The sequence below is a fragment of the Bufo bufo genome, chromosome 4, assembly GCF_905171765.1.
Source record: "Bufo bufo chromosome 4, aBufBuf1.1, whole genome shotgun sequence".
Taxonomy (NCBI): Eukaryota; Metazoa; Chordata; class Amphibia; order Anura; family Bufonidae; genus Bufo; species Bufo bufo.
Genome location: NC_053392.1, coordinates 175,438,968 through 175,456,581, shown reverse-complemented (window position 1 = coordinate 175,456,581; position 17,614 = coordinate 175,438,968). Strand labels below are relative to the sequence as shown.

Below are 17,614 nucleotides of genomic sequence, written 5' to 3'. Positions count from 1 at the left end.
TGTAGCTCTCAGACCAGAAAAGCACTCCCGGCCTACCATATTATGGTTCTAAAACTGCAGACCATGACTCAGTCCAGGGGTTGTACCTTACACACATGTCCTGTGTCCCTTGGGTGCAGCACATTCTGTACCTAATCACACTCCACTGTAGTCTATGGTAGATACGAAAACTGAAGAGTGAATGTAGTTCCCATATCTCCTGTTTTATAATGGAAGAAAACTGTGCACGTGCCACCACCTCTGAAAAGTACCTTCTAATCACTGCAGATGATACTTCATAGACAGTGCAAGACATCACATGTACACAAGGCAGCATAGTGTACCTTACATATATGGAATATAGAAAACAATGGCCACCAGCTGTCTATCTCTGTACTACACGGTAAAAACTCGTAGGGGGTTGGCTGGTTAAGAAAACAAATCTTCTCAGTTCCATCTCTTGCAGTAAGGGTAAGAGTGTGCACTATGTCAGCGCTTCTCTGTCCTTGTTCTAGCACCTGCGGAGGGTCTCAGAACTTAGACCTCCACTGATCAAAACCCTTGATATGTTGCTATGACATACGAAAAGTTTCTAGAAAGCTTAGTGACCCTTTAAGAGAATGGCTATACCTGGTCCTGCAGTTGCATTGTGTTTAACAGTACTGAACTGTTCTACTTTTTCCATACTCCGTAAAGATACATGTAAAGTACTTGGCTATAAATATACAAAATGTGATTGTTTCCATTGATAGTTCTGATAATGATTTTATCTGAAGCTTCACTGGTTTGAATACCTTATCGCTGAGAATTATTTTTAGGATGCTGATGTCCGTGTATGGTTTCCCACTCACTGTTTTATTAAAAAGTACAGGAAGATCTCTTCCCTTCTTCATTGCACTGGTCTTATCAGCGGATATGTCACCCAGGTAAAGAGCTCCATTTCTGCTACCTGTGCTGAAAACCCTCATACACAGGAGGGTTCAGTCTTCTCCTGCAATGTTGTCTTTTTAAGGACTACTACATTAGGCTGCTTTCAGATGACAGTAATAAGGCGCGTATATTTCCAGGTAAATATGGATTGAATCATAATCAGGAACACCTTCCTCAGTGCTGTTTTTTTCCCCTGAAAGCCTGATTATTCATGCCGAATCAAAAAAAATCATTATTGGCTCATAGAAGCATTTATAATAGGATAAGCAACAGTGACGCTCCTTGCCCGGCAGTGTGGATCATCATGAAGGGAAGAGGGCATGCAAATCACTTCTTAGCAAGCGCTGCCTCTAATGCCACCACCAGATGTAAGGTAGCTATCCTATAAGTTAATGTTTGACCTTTTAAACAGGCCTTGAGACATGACTTGGATAACAGCTTGCTAAGAGCTCATTTGCATACCTTCTCCTCAGAATTTCAGAAGAGCATTGCCTGGCCTATAAGACTCCTCACGCCGATTAGGTGCTCTCCATAAGGAGATATTATATCCCCCAGATCATCAAGGCGAACATTATCACTTAGATCCTTGGCTGAATATTCTCCAAAAACTGTTTAATTTCCTAGATTGTATGGCAGCATTTCAGTCACTTCCATGTGCAGGAAGATAGGAAAACACACAGGGAGTAATTTATCAAATTTGCGACACTAGTTTTGTAGAGTAAAAAAAAGTAACAAGTGATGCCTACATGTGACATTTGATCAAATTTAGCGATATTTGATGAGTCTAGTTGCCACTTTTCAAAATAGAGTGAAAAGTAGGTCAGGATTTCAGCTTAAGGCACCTTATATCTCATTTATGATGTGTGACTTCTTAAAAAGTCGCATTTCCATGACAGACAACCCCTCGGTGTACTTTTACAGACACAGGCGTACACCACATTGCACTTGCACCAGATATATTACTGTGCGCTATTTTATAAATTTGGCATAGACTTACAAAGCAAAAACTAACTTAAAACGGACACAAAACCCACTGCAAATGAGAAATACCCTCCCAAAAACTCTCAAGGGCTGCAAAAAGCTAATGTTGTAGCTGGCGATAAGATTGTCAGGATTCCAGAGATGATAACTCGCTTAACACTTAGAATTTACTGACACTTTGTCATTAACACTCCTTCAGACCAGGAGGGTTAAGTTCAGGGATGAGCTGATAGAAAACAGATACCTGGGGCACCAAGAGAAGAATAGAGCTGCCTGCCCTATAAAAACTCAAGATACAAAGAATACACTCCCTACAGTACCCATAACAATTACTTGGTAAAAGTATAAAAACTCAGAGCAGATGTCTCTGCGATCTGTGATAGGGACGGGGTGTAGCATTCACTACGTACATTATGTATGATAGAAATCTAAGGAATGTATTGGACAATCACAATACACGAAAAGGGGATCTCTGAGAAGACTGGCTGTGACCACGTCCTGAGGAAGTCTATTCCACAGATTCACAGTTCTTACAGTAAAGAAGCTTTGACGCTTCTGGAGACTGAACTTTTTCTTCTCCAGTCGGAGGCAGTGCCCCCTTGTCTTTTTGAGGGCATTTGACAGGGAACAGTTTTTCACAGTATTTTTAGTATGGTCCATTTATATATTTGTATAGGTTAATCATATCCCTCCTTAGATGTCTCTTCTCAAGACTAAATAAATTCAATTCTTTTAATCTTTCTTCATAACTAAGACCCTCCATGCCCCTTATCAGTTTAGTCGCTCTCCTCTGTACTTTTCCAGCTGCAGTGCACCCTTTCTATAGACTGTTGCCCAGAACTGAACTGCATATTCCAGATGAGGCCGCACCAGCGCTTTGTAAAGTGGTAATATTACATCCCTGCCCCACGAGTCCATGCCTTATTTAATGCATGACAATATCCTGGTGGCCTTAGAAGCAGCTGATTGACATTGTATGCTGACATGCAGATATGCTTTCTATACTTCATTTTGCTATATATTGTGGGGAGTCGCTCTGGTAGACAGGATTAGCTGATGCAGTATAGAGGCAACAACAAGTTCTTTGGATCAAACAGTTCAGTGTTTTATTCACACTTTAGGCAAGTGACAAAACAAGCAGTCATATTCAAACAAAAAGTCAACTTGCGGTGTTGGTGGTAATTCACACCATGCGGCAATTCTGCCTTAAAGAGTCCTTGCTGATAGCAGCACCAACCTGTTTTTCCCAGCAAACAGGTAGCAAGCCTTCACCCAGACACAAGGCTCCCAGATCCCAACACAGAGACATGGCTTTTGAGCCCAGCTGCCTATTTAAGGACAGACAGATGGTAGCTTGGGCTGGACCTGTGCAGGGTGCACTGACAATAATGTCAATAGTGCACTCTACACAGACACGAAATATCCCACGATCCAGATATGGATCCAAGTGGGCGAATTAGCTATAGGAGGAAAGGGGGGGGGTCAAGATATAGAACCCTCTCCTAACAGCTCACTGAGACGCATGGACTGATGTACCCTAGGCTACATCAGTCCATGCGTCTCAGTGAGCTGTTAGGAGAGGGTTCTATATCTTGACCCCCCCCTTTCCTCCTATAGCTAATTCGCCCACTTGGATCCATATCTGGATCGTGGGATATTTCGTGTCTGTGTAGAGTGCACTATTGACATTATTGTCAGTGCACCCTGCACAGGTCCAGCCCAAGCTCCCATGTTACCCCTGATGAGCTTGTTACTCATCTCTCCTAGCGAAACGTGCATGTAGGGACCAGGTAAGCAAGGGCTTTCTAGGGCGCACAATTCCAGGGTGAGGTTCCTGTTGGTGACTGGTGGCGGGTCCCCGTCATCCGGTCACATAGGCCAGCGTAGGTTCCTAGGGTAATTCTAGGGCCAGCCAGTTTTGCCAACCACCCTGTTTCATGCCAATTGCCGCTAGCAACGGTGTGCACATCAATCAACACCGGCCGGACAATTGCTGATTTTGGAGCGTTTCATCTATGTGGTAGGACCAACCGGTTACTTATTGGTGCCGCCGAGCATCATTTATCTGATATTGGCACTTCTTGCATCCGTTTGGTATACCGCCGTGTTGCCCCGAATGTGTATATACATATAATTTGTTGTTATCTGTTATCTCGGGACCCATTTTTCTAATTGCTCTAATTAAACGTTAAGTTTTACTCTGACCACATATTACTTCTTCTGTTTGTTCCAGGTGGTCACCCACAATATTTAAATTGCTATTTTTGTACAGACAGATGGTGCCAAAACCCGGACCGGTAATAAAAACCCGGTCCGGTATTTGACCTCACCTGGCTGTAAATCAGCCCAGCAGTACAAGCTGGGAGGAAAATACCTGTTTTCCCAGACCAAACCTCTCACTGTGTCATATACCCCCCCTTATTTTGTTCAACCCTGAGGGGGTGAACACACGCCAGACCAGTGTACCCAGGACAGGTCATCCACGTTTCCCTGTAACCGGCCTGCCCTGTGTTCCACCGAAAACTTAAAGTTTTGAAGGGAGAGAAACCATTGGGTGACCCGGGCATTTCTGTCCTTGGCCTGGTTCATCCACTTGAGAGGGGAGTGGTCAGTCACCAGGCAGAATTTTCTCCCCAATAAATAGCGGAGATAATCTAGTGCCCACTTGATAGCCAGGCACTCTCTCTCCACTATACTATACCGGGTCTCGGCTGGGGTGAGCTTACAGCTGAGGAAGACAACGGGATGGTCCTCCCCGTTGACTTCCTGAGACAGTGCTGCACCGAGGCATCGGTCTGTACTGTAAACTCCCTTTTGAAGTCGGGCATCACCAAAACCGGGGACCCGCACAGGGCCGATTTCAAAGCGGAGAAAGCCTCTTCCGCCCTATCATCCAAGCAAACCATCATTGACTTGTGTCCCTTCAAGAGTCCTGTCAAGGGCGCAGCTAGAGTAGCAAAGTGGGGAACAAACCTCATGTAATAGCCCACCATTCCCAGGAATAAATATTTGCCTAGTGGTGACAGGTCGGGGCCAATTCCGTATCGCCTCTATTTTGTTCACTTGGGGTTTGATGACTCCATGCCCAATGACATAGCCCAGGTACTTAGTCTCTTCTAACCCTATCACACATTTTTTTGGGTTAGCGGTTAGGCCAGCTTTCCGAAGGGAGTCCACTACAGCCTGCACTTTGGGTAGGTGACTTTCCCAGTCAGTACTGTGGATGACAATATTGTCCAGGTAAGCCGAAGTGTACCGACGATGTGGACGAAGCACAATGTCCATGCTGACCAAAGGGTAAGACCTTATATTGATACAGCCCCTCAGGTGTGATGAAGGCAGTTTTCTCTTTGGCAGCCTCCGTTAACGGCACCTGTCAGTACCTTTTCGTGAGGTCCAAAACAGAAAAATACCGGGCTTGTCCTAACCTCTCGATGAGCTCATCCACCTGGGGCATGGGATACGCATCGAATTTGGAAACCTCGTTAAGTTTTAGAAAGTCGTTACAAAACTGAAACGTCCCGTCCGGCTTAACATCAATACTATAGGACTGGCTCACTCACTTTTTGACTCCTCAATGACATCTAGCTGCAACATTAGCTGCACCTCCTCCGATATGGCTTGTCGCCGAGCCTCGGGCACCCAGTATGGTTTTAATCAGACTTTTGCCTGAGGCTCAGTGACAATGTCATGCTGGATTATGGAAGTGCATCCAGGGAGGTCTGAGAACACATCCGTGTTCAGACTAACGAACTCCCTGGCCTCCTGAGTCTGTTTAGAGGAGAGGCTGTCAGCAATTTTTACTGTGGCAACCGCCTTTCTTGCATCAGACAGAGGGGCTGATATCTCTTCTCCTAGAAAACCCGGCTGCAGGCTGTCTTCTGTACAGGTTTCCCTATTTTACCACGGTTTCAGTAAATTCACATGGTAAACCTGATCCGGCTTTCGTGCCCTGGCTGGTGTACCTTGTAGTTTACATCTCAAATTTTCTCAAGTATCTCATAGGGCCCCTGCCACCTAGCCAGGAACTTACTGTCCACGTTCGGCACCAGAACCATTCACGCAGGTTAAAGATCCGGGTTAAAGATCTAATAAAACGGGGAAACACTGACTCTGCCCCAGGTTGTTGTGGTTCACCATCTACTATTAACACATTTTCCCAGGTACGGGATAGGGTTGGGTCCCGACGTTGGGCGGTACCAAAATTATCCCCGGAGACATTGAGGTCTGCCAATTCAGGACCCGGCGGCAAGTCCTCCACGTCTCCCACCATCACACTTAGCAGGGTTGTCTCCCCCTCTTCCACCGAAGTGGCGGTCACCCCTACCGCTGGCCCTTCGGTCTCAGGTTCCCAGGGTTCTGGTCTCTCCCCTAAGCCGGGCCACCCTGTCTCATGGGTATCAGTCACTCTCATAACAGGCCACAGTGCCGGGAAGCCTGGGAAGTCTCTCCCTATTATGAGTTCATAATATAGATTTGTGGTGACAGCCACCTCGTGGGTCCATCTACCGGCCACCGTGGTTAGAGACACCAGCGCGGTGGGGTAGTCTTTTAAGTCTCCGTGGATGCACATCACCCCGACTTTCCGGCTAGTATACTCAGTGGACCGCACCAGGGTAGCCATTACTAGGGTCACCAGACTCCCTGAGTCCAGCAGAGCCTCCGCTGGAGTGTCTCCCACTCCCACCTGGCACAAGTGAACTAGAGACTCTGGGGTACCTGTTGCACACAGCCTCCTGGCATATAGTAACTGACGGTAGCCATAGTTAGTGTCCATGGGCTCAACCCGATGGGGACAGTCAGCCCTTACATGGCCAGGCTCCTGACACCGCCAGCAGACTATCGGAGCCAGGTCCGCCGTGGGTACATCCCGGGCGGGTTTTATCGGCTCAAATCTCCGGGTCTGGGGTGGAGATTTCCAGGGTTTGCCGACCCCCCTCCCGACAGAACCCTCCTTTAGATTCCCGGTAGCTTCATAGCGTTCCACCAGGTCCACCATCTCAAGGGCATTGCAGGAGACACCTGACCGATCAAGTGCTGGAGAGGGTATGGCAAAGCCCTCCAGAACATATCGGCTAATAGTCTATCCAGCATAGCCGGGGGACTCAGCACATCAGGCTGTAGCCACTTTTGCAAGAGGTGGAGTAAGTCATAATACTGGGTCCTCGCAGGCTCAGCCGGCTTAAATCCCCACTGATGTACCCGCTGGGTCCGGACTAACACATTCACCCCCAGTCTTGCCAAAATCTCACCCTATACTTTTTGATAGTCGGCCGCTTGATCGTCCGGCAAGTCGAAATACACCCGCTGGGAATCCGATGCCAGGAACAGAGCGACAACCTCTGCCCACTGGTCACGGGGTAGCTTTTCTCTGATGGCCACTTTCTCGTACATAGCCAGGTAGGTTTCGATGTCGTCTGAGGGGGTCACCTTAGGAATCGCGGCACGGACTGGTTTCCGGGCATCATGGACGCTCGAGGTTGCTCCTGCTGTCTGCAAAGCCATCACTGTTGTAGCAGCAACTAGTTAGTCTCCTGCTGCTGCTTATTAGCCTCAAGTTGGTGCAGGTTTGTCTCTCGCTGCTGCAAATTAGCCTCCATGAGGGCCTTCACAACAGCCTCCATTTTGTCGTGGGACACTGGTTGTAATATAGCTGGCTTAATGTACGACATACAACCATGCCTGAAAAATTCAAAAATATCGGCATTTCCGGTATTGAGCCCCTAGGACGAAACTCTATGCCGGAAAAGAAAAACGCTAGTGTGAAAGTAGCCTTAGCTCTTGTGAGCAGGGCCCTAATTGCTCACAGTGGCGGATTATAATTGGGGCGTTTGGGTCTGTGGCCCCGGGCCCGGCTTTGCTGGGGAGCCCAACGCCGACCCAAATGCCCACAAACTACGGCGGGGCACGGGAGCGCATAGATCCCTGCCCCGCCGCCGTCCACCGATCACCGCCATAGGCTTCAGGCCTAGTAGGCCTGAAGCTTATGTGGTAGTGAAATCCCAGAGCAGGCAGGCGTGATGACGTCATCGCGCCGCACCTGTGCCCGGATGCAGCACAATGCCGTGTGTGCGCAGCGCGCATGCACCATCTATGAGTGAGCGCCGACTGGGACACAGGTAAGTATTAGCTTTTATTATTTTATTTTTTTTGTGTGCCAACTTTGGGGGACATTACTGAAGGGACAGTGGGGGGGAAAACTACTAGTGTGGGGGACAATTAGTACTGTGAGGGTGAATTACTACCATGGGGGGTAATTAATACTGTGAGGGCAGTGTGGAGAAATCAATACTGTGGGGGCAGTGTGGAGAAATTAATACTGTGGGGGGCAAATTACTTAATGGATGGCAGTGTCGGGGCAAATTATCTAATGGAGGGCAGTGTGGGGGGTTATTACTTGATGGGGCAGTGTGGGGGGGGAAATTACTATATAGGAGCAGTGTGGGGGAAATTACTATATGGGGCAGTGTGGGGGAAATTACTATATGGGGGCAGTGTGGTGGAAATTACTGTATGGGGATAGTGTGGGGGAAAGTACTGTATGGGGATAGTGTGGGGGAAATCACTATATGGGGGCAGTGTGGTGGAAATTACTGTATGGGGCAGTGTGGGGGCGTTTCTATTAGGGGACATTATTTTTAGGGACACTATACAGGCATTATTACCTGGAGCACAATATAGGGTGTTATTATTACTGGGTGCACTCTAGGGGACATTATAATTGCTGTAGACACTATAGGGAAATTTATCAAACTGGTGTAAAGTAGAACTGGGTTAGTTACCCATAGCAACAGATTTCACCTTTCATTTTTCACAGCTCCTTTGGAAAATGAAAAGTAGAATCTGATTGGTTTCTATGGGCACCTAAGCCAGTTGTAATTTACACCAGTTTGATAAATGACCCCAATTATGGGAAATCTACCGTGTCTGTAACAAACTCTGTAGAGACGAGATACAGCTGATAGAATTTGTCATGGCGGTCTGGTTCAAACGGAGGAGAAGAGGAAAGAGAAGCCAATCAGCTGTTTGAGGAGACCGTGATGTTAAAGTGAGCGCCGCAGCCTCTTTGCTCATTACCAAGCACAGCGCTGTCCATTTGATAGCACTGCGCTTGGTACTGCAGCTCAGCCCCAATCAATCAGATGGGACAGAGCTGCACCTAGACCATGTGAACAATGTCATATGGCCTAGGAAGAGACTTTGGCGCTTATGAAACACCCTAGCCTCTTCATACAGAAAAAAAACTAAAACTAAAATGGAGGGGGGCCCGAATTGGGTAGACAGCCCCGGGCCTATCATGCACTTAATCCGCCCCTGATTGCTCATGTTTTAATTGTTGACTTGTTTGTTGCTATGTATGATTTTTGTTTTGCACATGAACCCAACTGAATTGTAAAGCGCTGTGAAATATGGTGGCACTATATAAATAAAGATTATAATAAAAAGCACACACTTGCACAAGATCACAATTGGAATGCTAATGTAATATGAATACAAATGTACAAAATATAAAGGTATCACTAATAGTGCAAAATCAGGTCTTGTGTACTGCACCCATGTGTTAAAAGTAAAAACCAAAAGGCTTCCCTATTTTATAGCTTATGTTTGTAGGATCCCGCCACTAATAGGAGGGTCTACCCTGTCAATACCAATTACATTTTGGGAAGAGGTATCACTGCGATGCATTCGCTTTTGGATGAGATACATCAGATAAATTATGTCTGACTCTCATCTTTAAGGGGTATTCCAGTTATAGAAGGAGTACAGTGCTCGGCTATCTCCACTGCTTCCAAAGAAATGAACGGTGCGGTGGCGCGCTTTTCTGCCACTCTTTGCTATATACCCACAATATATCTGGCATCTATGTAAGAGCCCCAGGCAAAAGTACAATAAATAAAGCTGCACTATAGTAACTCTCAGCCAAGTGTGGGATTTATCTACTCACAACATTTCAGCTCCGCAATGGAGCACAATTTATATGGCGTTATACTACTGGGTAGGTAGACCAGATACCTAAAGTCAGGGTCATTGCTTAAGATCCTTAACACCATTTAGCTCTTTCCACAGTATATCTAATTTAGCTATTCTGACAACTTCTCTACTGCTTAGAGGTCCGTGATAAATATGTGCTCCACACCCACAAGGCCAGAGATTCCAGCAAAAGAATGCACAGGGTTGAGTCGAGTTTCATTATCTGCAGTAAGAAATCTCTTTGAATTAAAATTCGAATCATCCCAGTAGAAATATTTTATAAGCAACCTAAACAGTACATAAAGGAATATTCCCAACTCAAATATTTAATTATTAACATATTATTACTATTATTGATTATTATTAAAGCATCATTCATTCTATGGCGCTGTACATATGATATGGGGTATACATACAGTACAGACCAAAAGTTTGGACACACCTTCTCATTCAAAGAGTTTTCTTTATTTCCATGACTACGAATTAACACATGTGGAATTATATACATAACAAACAAGTGTGAAACAACTGAAAATATGTCATATTCTAGGTTCTTCAAAGTAGGCACCTTTTGCTTTGATTACTGCTTTGCACACTCTTGGCATTCTCTTGATGAGCTTCAAGAGATAGTCCCCTGAAATGGTTTTCACTTCACAGGTGTGCCCTGTCAGGTTTAATAAGTGGGATTTCTTGCCTTATAAATGGGGTTGGGACCATCAGTTGCGTTGAGGAGAAGTCAGGTGGATACACAGCTGATAGTCCTACTGAAAAGACTGTTAGAATTTGTATTATAGCAAGAAAAAAGCAGCGAGTGGCCATCATTACTTTAAGAAATGAAGGTCAGTCAGTCAGCCGAAAAATTGGGAAAACTTTGAAAGTAAGGGCTATTTGACCATGAAGGAGAGTGATGGGGTGCTGCGCCAGATGACCTGGCCTCCACAGTCACCGGACCTGAACCCAATCGAGATGGTTTGGGGTGAGCTGGACCGCAGAGTGAAGGCAAAAGGGCCAACAAGTGCTAAGCATCTCTGGGAACTCCTTCAAGACTGTTGGAAGACCATTTCAGGGGACTACCTCTTGAAGCTCATCAAGAGAATGCCAAGAGTGTGCAAAGCAGTAATCAAAGCAAAAGGTGGCTACTTTGAAGAACCTAGAATATTACATATTTTCAGTTGTTTCACACTTGTTTGTTATGTATATAATTCCACATGTGTTAATTCATAGTTTTGATGCCTTCATAGTCATGAAAATAAAGAAAACTCTTTGAATGAGAAGGTGTGTCCAAACTTTTGGTCTGTACTGTACATAAAAAAAACAAGTACAATAGGCATGAACAAGACGAGTTAAAAACTGGTACAGAAAGAGAGAGGAAGCTGCCCGCAAGGGCTTACAATCGAATCCACAATGTGTACCATAAATATCTAATAGATGGTGGCTCCAGTTTTGGGACCCACACCTATCTTCAGCACTGAGGTACCCCAAACTCTGCCTCACCTAGAGAGGAGGCCTCTGGCCTCTACATCCAGGTTGAGAATGAATGGAAAGGTAACCATGTGGCTCTCTCCATTCACTCTTATTGGAGTTAGCCAAACGAGTGTGCTTGGCTGATTCCGCACAGAGAGCTGCAAATACATTTTTTATCTCTTTAAATAAATAAAAAAAAGGGATAAAATAATACTATTTGAGAAGACAGGCTATGTTCACCTTTAGGGCATTTTTTTATGATTGTTTTCTACTCATTCTAGGGTGAAAACATTTTTTTATTAGTCTTTAGTAAAAATTGTCAGCAGTTTTTGAGATACAGGGGTTAATTTTCAGTCTGTTTGCAGACTTGTCACTTTCCTTTCTATTTTTCACTGAATCCCATGTGAGGTACAGGTGTAGATGTTAACTCTGATCTCCTGACCTCATAAACACTCAATACATCTAAATTCTTATCAAACTGATGATGGTATGGCTTAAATGAGTGTTTATCAGCACAGGAGTTCTGAGATAAGTCTATACATAGCAGTCAGATGTCAGCTCAGAGTAAAAGTGAAAGTAAGATAAGTTCTAGCCTAGCTGCAGAGTTAATCCTTTATGACAAAAACAGCGGACATTGTTTAATAAAGACCAATTTAAAAAAAGATTTGTGGCCAAGAATGAGTAAAATGCAATAAAAAATATAAAAAAAATTGCCACAAAGGTGCACATAGCCTTTAAGGCTGCAGTTAAACACTGGAATTAGTAAGTCATACAACTCTATGGTGGATCTTTACTTACAGGGTATCGACTCCCAACAGCATCTCCACCTCGTCTCCAGCATAATTGCTTCGGATGGTGAGTGTGAACAGATGGTTCGCTGAGCTCTGTCTTGAGTAAAGGATGGGCGTACTGTTCTTTAAAGGAGAACATGGTTCTTCATTGTCACACTGCTCAATATGGAGCTGGTCCAGCATGGAATAGTCTGTCACATTGTAGCTCTCATCACTGCAAAATACACAACACATCTGAATCAGTGACTTACACTGACAACTTCTGTGCTTCTGGCCCACTGTAACAGATACTTGGAACCACCATTGCACAATGTTAACACCACTTTGGTTTTTTTCACACTAAAATTTTAAATAGTTATTAGTAATTGGGTACATTTTTATATAATTTTAGAATGTTATAGCATATTTCTAGCATTCATAACTGCCTATAGAGCAACAGGGGCAAAAGGACCTCTGATATCTGACTGTTAGGGGTCCAGATGATGAGACCTCAGCTACGAGTCATTTATGAGATCTTATATAGGTGTGTCAAAAATGTCTATATATCCCTTAACCCCTTACGGACCGGGCTCATTTTCATCTTAAGGACCAGGCCATTTTTTTATCAATTTTTTACAGTAACAAAGCAAGTGTTAACAGCCAAACAAAACAATATTTATTGCCCTGATTCTGTAGTTTATAGAAACACCCCATATGTGGTCGTAAACTACTGTACAGGCACACGGCAGGGCGCAGAAGGAAAGGAACACCATATGGTTTCTGGAAGGAAGATTTTGCTGGATTGGTTTTTAGACACCATGTCCCATTTGAAGCCCCCTGATGCAGCCCTAGAGAAGAAACTCCAAAAAGTGACCCCGTTTAAGAAACTACACCCCTCAAGGTATTCAAAACTTATTTTTTGCAGGATGAGGTGACTGTTTGGTACTATTTTGGCGTACATACGACTTTTGTGATCACTTTTATTACTTTTTTTGGGAAGTAAGGTGGGCAAAATTTAAATTTCATGATAGTTTTTATTTTTATTTTTTATGGCGTTCCCCCGTGCGGGGAAAGTGACATGACCGTTTTATAGATCAGGTCGTTACGGACGCGGTGATATCAAACATGTGTAGGGAATGTTTTTTATTTTTCACTTTTTTTTACATTTTTTGACCCAGACCCACTTGGTTCTTGAAGATCCAGTGGGTCTGATGTCTGTATAATACAATACAGTACACTATATAGTGTACTGTACTGTATTTTCACTTTACTTAGTCTGATCAGAATTCTGCCTTTAGCAGAAGTCTGATCAGCACCATGGACAGCCGGAAGCCTGTGAAGGCGTCCGGTTGCCATGGTAACCATCACTCGCTGCCACAACAGGGCCCCCTCCCTCTGTGATCCCGTCAAGAATCGGGGGCTGAAAAGGCACAGCAGCCCCCGATAGGAGAGGGAGGGAGCTCCCTCCCTGTTAACCCCTTCTATACAGCGGTCTCTACGGACTGCGGCATGGAAGGGGTTAAACAGCTGACATCTGTGTAACCGCTCGGCCATCCTGAAAATGAGAGGGAGTGCCGGCGGATGATCGCGCGCCCTCCCGCCCTGCCCGCACCCTCCCCCCGCTGCGCCCGCCAGCAGCCAGCACATCACAAAGAGAGCTGCAGGGGGGGGTTAAACATTTAAAAAAGGCATTTTGAAGTTTCTGATCCGAAACTTCCAAAAGCGCTGCAAACCGCAGGTCTAAATTGACCTGCGGTTTGCAGCGATCGCCTATACGAGGGGGGGGGGTCACAGGACCCCCCTCGGCATTGACCCAAGGTGCCTGCTGATTGATTTCAGCAGGCACCCAGTTCCGATCACCGCCCACCGCGCGGCGGTGATCGGAACTACACAGGACGTACCTGTACACCCTGTGTCCTTAAGTACCAGGACATCAGGGCGTAAGAGGTTAAAGGGCATCTGTCAACAGATTTGTACCTATGACACTGGCTGACCTGTTACATGTGCACTTGGCAGCTGATGGCACCTATGTTGGTCCCATGTTAATATGTACCCGCATTGCTGAGAAAAATGTAGTTTTAATATATGAAAATGAGCCTCTAGGAGCAACAGGGGCGTTGCCATTACACCTAGAGGCTCTGCTCTCTCTGCAACTCCCAGGCCCTCTCCACTTTGAATGACAGAGCCAGGCTTGATGATGTTTTTACTGTCTGACCCTGTTAATCAAAGTGCAGAGGGCAAGGCAGTTGCAGAGACAGCAGAGCCTCTAGGTGTAATGACAATGCCCCCATTGCTCCAAGAGGCTAATTTGCACATATTAAAACATTATTTTACTCAGCAATGTGGGCACACATGAGCATGGGACCAACACAGATGCCTTCAGCTGCCAAGTGCACATGTAACAGGTCAGCCAGTTTAAAGGGGTAATTAAATATTACTTTATTATAAATATATTCCCAAATACCTTTCATTAAGCATAATGGCTTGTTTTGTGTGGGGAACAATCATCGGGGGAAACAAAATGGACGCTGTCCTATTAGTACCCACAAAACCTGTCCTAATCACAAAGGAAGACAAGTTACTTCACAACACTGTTTGTCAGGGATTATGATCCTGAATATAGCTGATCTTTAGCTGAAGCTCTGTAGGAATGGAGTTTATGAGGAGACATGAAGTAGAGAGAGGACAGACAGGACAGACTGTGGGACTGTGGCAATGGAGACTGCATATAAGTAGTGCTGCTCATTAGTCACATCCTCAACTCCTCCCTGAACTTCATGTCTCCTCATGAACTCCATTCTATAGAAATTCAGCTGAAGATCTTATCAACTGTATTCAGGATCACAATCCCTGACAAGTAGAGCAGAGAGGAGAATGAGGCAGCTCTTTACCTCAGTGTTGCAAAGTAACTTGTCCCGCTGTGTGATTAGGACAGGTTTTGTGTGTACTAATAGGACGGCATTTTATTTCTTCTGATTATTGCTACCCAGACAAAACGAGTCATTATAACTAATGAAAGGTATTTGGGAATATATTCATAATAAAGTAATATTTAAGTACATTCATTTTCTTTGTTTCCGCAGAACCCCTTTAAGAGTGGCTATGTATGAAAGTACAGTATATGAATATTTGCTATATACTGCATGCAAAGTCAGAAAAGAGCAGCTATGAGGACAGGATGCACAGGAGAAAGGTAATTCTTCCTTTTGCTATTCTGGGAGCATTTCTCATTAGCTCACTACCTGTTTACAGATTTACAGATAGGAAACACATTGGAAGGAAATCAAAACACTAAGATGAAATTCACTGTAACATCTGCGATTCCTGATCTGCTGCCAACTGCTAAAGGTTGAGTGCTCCTTCATATAAACACTACACAAAGTGTAGGAGACAGACATTTTAGCTCTGGGGCCCCTCAGTCAAACTTCTCTCCAAGCCGGGAATGTAATTAACGGCAAAAGAAGAGAATGATCTGAAATACCAGGTTCTGTGAAGTATGTGCTCACACAACTCAACTGCTACTTCTTTAGGTTCACTAGTAAAATAATCTTCCTCCCTGCTGCTTTAGGATCCTTACACACACACACTGGCATTTTGTACCACTAAAAAAAAAGTGATTTTTAGGGCACCTGCGTGTTTTCTTTCTCAATGGTTCAATGTGAACTGAGCCAAGTCCTACACCGATATGGAATATATATGGACACTGTTAGTGACCTTATCAATCTGGGAGAGAATATGAATAGAAAGATTATTTGGTTGCCTGTTATTTAGTAAGTGTTATTTACTAGTCTAATGTAAATTCTCTTATATGGAAGAACATGAGAATAGGGATGTAACTTGATGTTCTTTCTAACTATCAGTGGCGTCCTCGTATGTGGCAGACAGCCCAGGTCCCATTGCAAACTCCACACCCCTACTAGTAATGATTCTGAATTCGGGGTTTCTGGATAAGGTTCTTATTCCATAAAGATCAAATAATGATCAAGTGCATGATAGTATATTATCAAATATAGCAAGGATAGGATATAATAAAAGTTGAGAGATGAGAAGACAAAAAGGAGACTCTTAGAACTCCAGCTTTTTTTTTATATATTTTTTTACTTTTAACTTTTATTCCTAGCCTGATATACAGTTGCAAGAAAAAGTATGTGAACCCTTTGGAATGATATGGATTTCTGCACAAATTGGTCATAAAATGTGATCTGATCTTCATCTAAGTCACAACAATAGACAATCACAGTCTGCGTAAACTAATAACACACAAATAATTAAATGTTACCATGTTTTTATTGAACACACCATGTAAACATTCACAGTGCAGGTGGAAAAAGTATGTGAACCCCTAGACTAATGACATCTCCAAGAGCTAATTGGAGTGAGGTGTCAGCCAACTGGAGTCCAATCAATGAGATGAGATTGGAGGTGTTGGTTACAGCTGCCCTGCCCTATAAAAAATACACACCAGTTCTGGGTTTGCTTTTTACAAGAAGCATTGCCTGATGTGAATGATGCCTCGCACAAAAGAGCTCTCAGAAGACCTATGATAAAGGATTGTTGACTTGCATAAAGCTGGAAAGGGTTATAAAAGTATCTCCAAAAGCCCTGCTGGTCATCAGTCCACGGTAAGACAAATTGTCTATAAATGGAGAAAGTTTAGCACTGCTGCTACTCTCCCTAGGAGTGGCCGTCCTGTAAAGATGACTACAAGAGCACAGCGCAGACTGCTCAATGAGGTGAAGAAGAATCCTAGAGTGTCAGCTAAAGACTTACAAAAGTCTCTGGCATATGCTAACATCCCTGTTAGCAAATCTACGATACGTAAAACACTAAACAAGAATGGATTTCATGGGAGGATACCACAGAGGAAGCCACTGCTGTCCAAAAAAAACATTACTGCACATTTACAGTTTGCACAAGAGCACCTGGATGTTCCACAGCAGTACTGGCAAAATATTCTGTGGACAGATGAAACCAAAGTTGAGTTGTTTGGAAGAAACACACAACACTATGTGTGGAGAAAAAGAGGCACAGCACACCAACATCAAAACCTCACCCCAACTGTGAAGTATGGTGGTGGGGGCATCATGGTTTGGGGCTGTTTTGCTGCGTCAGGGCCTGGACGGATTTCTATCATCGAAGGAAAAATGAATTCCCAAGTTTATCAAGACATTTTGCAGGAGAACTTAAGGCCATCTGTCCACCAGCTGAAGCTCAACAGAAGATGGGTGTTGCAACAGGACAACGACCCAAAGCATAGAAGTAAATCAACAACAGAATGGCTTAAACAGAAGAAAATACACCTTCTGGAGTGGCCCAGTCAGAGTCCTGACCTCAACCCGATTGAGATGCTGTGGCATGACCTCAAGAAAGCGATTCACACCAGACATCCCAAGAATATTGCTGAACTGAAACAGTTCTGTAAAGAGGAATGGTCAAGAATTACTCCTGATTGTTGTGCACGTCTGATCTGCAACTACAGGAAACGTTTGGTTGAAGTTATTGCTGCCAAAGGAGGTTCA

General features: G+C 44.4%; 1 protein-coding gene across 2 annotated transcripts in view; it reads right to left on the bottom strand.

Annotated features, from left to right (window-relative positions):
* Positions 1–17,614, bottom strand: part of ARHGEF26 (Rho guanine nucleotide exchange factor 26) — a 169,333-nt gene that overhangs the window by 8,833 nt on the left and 142,886 nt on the right. For both annotated transcript variants that reach the window (XM_040428126.1, XM_040428127.1), the window contains exon 12: positions 12,124–12,330. In XM_040428126.1, coding sequence (XP_040284060.1) covers positions 12,124–12,330 — 207 coding nt within the window. The remainder of the gene's footprint in view (positions 1–12,123; positions 12,331–17,614) is intronic.